The sequence below is a fragment of the Sinocyclocheilus rhinocerous genome, unplaced genomic scaffold (genome assembly GCF_001515625.1).
Source record: "Sinocyclocheilus rhinocerous isolate Xijiao unplaced genomic scaffold, SAMN03320098_v1.1 scaffold714, whole genome shotgun sequence".
Taxonomy (NCBI): Eukaryota; Metazoa; Chordata; class Actinopteri; order Cypriniformes; family Cyprinidae; genus Sinocyclocheilus; species Sinocyclocheilus rhinocerous.
The window spans coordinates 160,406-166,721 of NW_015646165.1; the positions used below are offsets into that span (position 1 = coordinate 160,406).

The 6,316-nt window shown below is 35.7% G+C and overlaps 1 protein-coding gene across 2 annotated transcripts in view; it reads left to right on the top strand.

Moving 5' to 3' along the window:
• Positions 1 to 3,770: 3,770 nt before the first annotated feature.
• Positions 3,771 to 6,316, top strand: part of acap3a (ArfGAP with coiled-coil, ankyrin repeat and PH domains 3a) — a 72,576-nt gene continuing 70,030 nt past the window's right edge. For both annotated transcript variants that reach the window (XM_016510838.1, XM_016510839.1), the window contains exon 1: positions 3,771 to 3,922. In XM_016510838.1, coding sequence (XP_016366324.1) covers positions 3,876 to 3,922 — 47 coding nt within the window. In that variant the 5' untranslated portion in view covers positions 3,771 to 3,875. The remainder of the gene's footprint in view (positions 3,923 to 6,316) is intronic.

Genomic DNA, 6,316 nt, shown 5'->3' on the forward strand with positions numbered 1-6,316 from the left:
GTTGACAAGAATTTGTTTGTCTTAAAAAATGTGTTACTTGATGTTTCTTTGTAATTATTTGTGAAAGTTTACAAGTAATTTCTAAGTGAAAATTGTTTTAAAGCCATTCTTTTCAGTGTGGTGTTTGTGCAACACTCAATGTGATGTTAGCATATTGCTATGCAGTTGCTAGCATGTTCTTATTCATTGCTAGGGCATTTCTAGGTGCTTTCTAACTGCTTATGTCTGTTCCCTCCTTCAGTGTAAGTCTGTCCAAATTTTTTATCATCCACCTAGCACAAATAATTAGTCCAATCACTAAAGAAAGTACAAGTACACCTCTTTTCAACATACAGTATACTGCATAATTTGAAGTACAGTTTCTGCACAAATGTTCAGGGATGAATTATGCTCTGATGATTAAGACTTTGTGCTAGGCGTTTGTTCTAACTCTCAGTATGAGCAATAACATGTGACTTAACTTCCTAGCCCACCCCAAACAAACTGTCATGGACAGTCCAGGGGCTATTCTGACATCTCAAGTGCGGAAAAAAGGGAATGACATCATTCCAATTTATGGGCATGGCTTTCCCTGCATGGGACCAGTCTGAACAATAGCATTCTATAAAGGCCTGGAGTAAAATCCGCGTGCCTGTCCCTCCCCCAGGCTGCCCCAGTTCCTGTGAATTAATAATGCACTCTATTTTTGGCTTCAAAAAATAAATGCGGGCTATTGATGCTCTAATTTGGTTCTTGCCATAAAAATGCCATTAGAACAATTGGCATGTTCATTTATCTAAATGCTTGCCATCTTTTCATGAACGACCTTGTGGATTACAAAGAACAATAGAGATAATTATGAAGAACCCATGCCAAATATGCAATTAAAATATGAAGAAGCTTGAGTTTTTTCTTTCAAATGGGTATGGAGGATTATTTATCTACTCGAGTCTATGCATTTATTCAATTAGTAAGGTGTGTGTGTGTGTGTGTGTGGCTGCTGAAAATTCAGCTTTACCACCACATGAATGCATTACATTTAAAAATGTATTCAAATAGAAAACAGCTATGTTAAGTGTTTTTATTGTATTTATTTTATCAAACAAAAGCCTTAATGAGAATATGAGACTTCTTTCAAAAACATAAAAAAATTAGTTATGCCAAGGAAATCCATTATATATGGCTTCATAAGAACATAATATTGTAATATATAATACATGTGACTTAACATGGGGCATGTTTTGTTGCGAGTTATGATTTTGAAATAAACAACTCAGTTCTGTCCACTGCAACTTGATAAGAAGCATTGTTTTGCACAAAATCCTCCACAGATGTTTGCATTTTTGCTATGGCACTTATCACCTGCCAGAATGCAAATCCCTCTTAGTATCAGGTTTCATTTGTGAAATCTACAAGCCAAACACTTCCAGATTTCAATCAGTACAGGAACTGTAGTTGTATTGTCATTTATTCTGCCAACTTCAGGGAAAGAAATCGGATGGGCTACGATGCTGCAGAGAACTCAGACCTACAGTACCACACTGAATCCATTTTTATAATACATTAAGGGTGTGTTCACAGTTGGCAGGTTTGGTTAAATCTGGTGCAAATGATCTGTTCATTTGAATAAGTGTGAATGCTGCCATCCGAACCACTGAAAACGTGGGTCTGCTTCTAAAGAAACTGGTGCGGTTCAACTGAAATACATGCAACATGAACCAAAAACAGGATGTGATGTCACAAGATACAACCCTAAAAATGACCGAATGCTCAAGCATACCTGGTTCTTCTTGTCATAGGAGCTACAGTATGTTGCTCATTAGAGGCATCAGAACCGCCGTCTCCTTACAACGGTGAAATTCCTGCTGCTGTTTTCACACCTTTACACATTTTATAAGCTTTTCATTAGTTATAAGCTTGTAAAAATACCATCACAATCGCGCATTTAACCCAGATCACAGTGTTGTATTGGATGTTCTGTAAGTTTGCAAAATGTATGTCATAAAAGTTGTTGTGACCATATCCTTACGCCTTTTGTTTTGATTCTTTACGTTTGATGTTAAAATGACAGTGTGAACGCAAAGTGAACCAGGACTAAATGTATCATCTTCTTTTTTGTTCTGGATAAAAGCATCTGTCAAATGCATAAAAGTAAATCTGATTAAATATTAATGATGCTCAACCGGTCATAAAATGCTGTGCTTGCCTTTTTTGATTAAAAAAAAACAACAACATAATTGCCTTGCCTTTGTTTACCAGCTTGTCTAGTGATAAAATATGGGTGGCTAATGTGTATAGTTCCATTGAGACTCATATTTGTTCTTGGGGAATATTATAAGCCCTCTAGAAATGCATTTGTGACTGATTCAGCAGTTTTGACCCAGGAGGAAAAATCTAGCAACTCAATTCTGTTACATTAAACCTGTGGTTTGTGCTAAAGATGACAATGAGCATTGCAGGTTATCCAAGGTCAGCTGATCAGAATTCATGTCCTCAGTTAATGTGTTGCTGGTGGTCGGCAAGATGATAATATTCCCAGCTGTAGTCCAGGCATTATATGTGAACTGGTGCTGCTTTCCAGAGCTGGATATGAACTAAACATTTTAAACAAGACATGAAAAAAAGAAGCTGTCAGCAAAGTTAAAACATATGTTGAAAGATGTCTTCCGTGCTGCAGTAAGATTTCTTGAAAGAGCAGAAAGAGGAGAATTCATAATCTAAACATTGTTGTAGGATGAAAAAATGAATTACTGTATGTTTATAGATACACGTTCAACTTTAAAAGCATAACATGAAACCATTCATCAATGCAGTTCAAGGTTCATTCTTACAGTCTGCATCTATTTTCACACCATTACTTACATTGTCAGATCAATTTGCACATTTACAGACTTCAAATACATTAATAACATATAATCTACGAAAATAAAATCATTATATAACATGTAACATAGCACATGACCTTTTACAAATGACTACCCTTTTTTTCATGCAAATATAAGATTGACAAGTGGGTGTGTTGAATCTGAATAGATTTAGGGAGCATCTCAAAAGATTGCGTCTGCTCACACAAACGCTTTCCATATGTTTGTATATTATAAATGTTTTTTTTTTCTGTTACTTTCATTTATTTCTCTCACAAACCCACATGCACATATACAATCATAAGCTATGTTCAGAATAGTATACATTTTTTAAAAATGTGTTATTAACCAGAAGCAGTGTTGATCTTTAACATCTTGATTGAGTTTTCATTAGACTTTGATTAGATTAAAAAGTATTCAGATGAACAGGAATTTGATTACAAATTCAAAATATATGCAATGCAAACTGCAAACGGCAAAAAAAAAAAAAGATGAATACTCAATTTATTAATACATGTTGAAATGTTACATTATTTATATGGGATAACTCCAAAAATTATTGAACTAAAAATTAATAACCAACTTTAGTTATTGAACTAAAAATTCATAACAAAATGTAGTATCAGAGGTTGCATGAAATTAACACTGCATTCACAGTCACACTAAAATATGCTGTAGTAGTTTAGTCTGTTAAAAGTGCTTTTAAGAAAACATCAACACATTTATTATTTTATTTTAGTTATTTATATGTTCATTTGTTTGTTTGTAGCAAAATTACCAAGCGTGACAAAGACAACACCATATGGTCTGAAGTCTGACGGTAGCCGTTCACGCTTTTACGCGTTTTAGTCCGAGTAGAGAAACTGTTGACAGTCCCTTACTGTAGCATTAGGAGAGTCTTTGAGCTCCGTGGATTCACTCGCTGCCTGTGGAGGGAAGAGGTTGTAGTGCGCGGGATCTCCTACATTTACGCTCTTGTTTACTGACGGCGATGAAATTTCAGTTTTAATCGTTGGAAATAAGTCGTCCAGGATGACGGTGGATTTTGAAGACTGCATCAAAGATTCACCCCGCTTTCGGTAAGCTGAAATATCTGTTTTCCACTGAAACGTTTGCGATGGGAGGTGTAAGTTACATTGAGATAGTTGGGTGAATAAGCGCTGTGAACAATGTCATGTTGAGAATGACATATTATATAGTTTTCTTATATTTCCATTTGCAAGTTATCTGCTATTCTGTAGTTCACTCCATTCAATTTTCGGGAATGATTCAGTGAGTCAACGAGTCAGTGCCATGGATGAATTCATTATGTGCCAGTCTTAGTGAAGCTGAATAATGTATATAATTGGAAAAGAATGGTTGCTTTATTATTATTATTATTATTATTTACCAGTGCATTTTGAAAACCTGTTTGTAAGGCTCACTTAGTGTACATATTGTGCTTAAAAATCTGGTCTGAGAAGTGAAGGTCGCAGGTTTGAATCTCAGGAGTGATCCTTCATTGTTCACCATTGTGGTCTTAATCAACATTATGCCATAATCTACTATTCTGTTGGTAAAAAGAGGTATGATGTTTTTTCCCCTGTAAACACAAAATAAACTAGTGAGCAGACTGTCTAGACTGCTCTTTTCCACGCATTGAAAGTGAATGGTGACCGCAGTGTTCAAGCTGCAAGATGGAAAAAGCACCAACAAAAGTCGTACACTGTTAAGTATGCTAAAGTGTGAGTGAAATTAAGTAATGATTCACTGCTATTGTGCGCAAATCTTGTTTACATAATACTTGATCAATGTGAGAGTGAGCAGATTATGACAGATTTTTAATTTTTAAAGTGGGCCCTTAAGTAACTTGGTATAAAACCTCTACTAAATGAGTAATTAGTCTGCAATTTGTTGCTTGAGTCATTGATTTTACCCTAATTACCTTGTGAAAATCAGAGGTTGGTACTCTGTTGGTGCTGAACACTTACTGGCTTAATGACTGACTTAATGGTCAGGATTTACACTAATACACTAACTAAGCTGACTGAGTGTGAGAGGGATGTTTGGCCAGCCGTCCAATGCCCAGCAGTCATTGATTTTCCATGATTCACTCAGCGTGGCTCATATGCACTTTAATGTCCTGATGTTCCTCTCAGAGTATTTTTTTGGCTGCGATTACATGGGCACTTACGGTTGAATCATGCACAGCATTTCTTCATAGTTGTTTCCTTGTGTTTCATTGAGTTAATGCTCAAAATAATACCTCTTTGTATTGGCTTTTAAAGATGAAGTGAAATTTCTATGCCAGTAGCGTCTATGGATCTTTAGCTCAACAAGGCTGCAATTATTTGATCAAAAGTGAGTAAAAATAGTAATATTGTGAAATTATATTGTTTTCTATTTTAAATATATTTTGAAACGTAACTTATTCCTGTGATGCAAAGCAGAATTTTCAGCATCATTACTCCAGTCTTCAGAGTCGCATGATCCTTCAGAAATCATTCTAATATGCTGATCTGTTTTAAATTTAATTTTTTGGTAATACTTTAAAAATGAAAAAGAAAAATATAAGAAAAATGTATGAAAAACTAAATAAAAAATAAGAACATACATATATATACACAAATAATAAATATAAAAACAAATAAATAATAAAAACAATTTTTAATAATTGTATTTTTTGACAGTGCTGATAATGTATAGTTGTTTTTAAATAATACATTTTCATTGCAGTTATTTCTCAGCTCATATCATTTAAAGCAGAGCAGCTTGGTGAAGTGTAAATGTAAATGGCTGAGAAAATTCCTTCCCATCCGATGGCTCTCTTGACAGTATATTCCGAGAGGAAGGAGGTACGCTGGTCCAGCATTATAGTGAAACATGGGAGCTAAAGAATTCCGAATGTCCCACGCACTGACTCTAGCTGTGACTGTGGTAAGCACCGAGATCCAGAGGTTAGACAAATAAACCAGCATTCCTTTACACCCACATCCCCTCCTCAGCACCAGCTCCAGTTACTCCCCACGTGAGCGTGTGTTTGAGTAAATGCGTCGGAGTGAGTGTGTGTGTGTGTGTGTGTTTGGGCGGGCGGCATACATAATCCCTGCTCCAAATCAAAAACTTCCAGACTGGGAAGCAGCACCTTAATGGATGCCATCTGGCTGTGTGAGTCAGGTCTCCTCAATCTCTTCTTGAGACTTTAGTCTTTGCAACTTTAGGGATCTTATCTATTCACGAACAGCTTGTAACACTCCAAAGAGAAAGGAAAACTTGAAATCACATCATATGACCCCTTTAAATCTTCTCAAGAAGCCACAATATTTGAGGTGTCATTCATGTCTGTAGTACAAACGTATTTTAATACTTTGGGTGAGGGGACTTTTGCTGTCCAAACGAGCAATTGGAACACAACCAGTTTGTGAATACAGTGATTTTCAGGGCGGTTGGCTGTTTTACAATTAGAATTAAAGTATAATCTATTTTATAAAGAA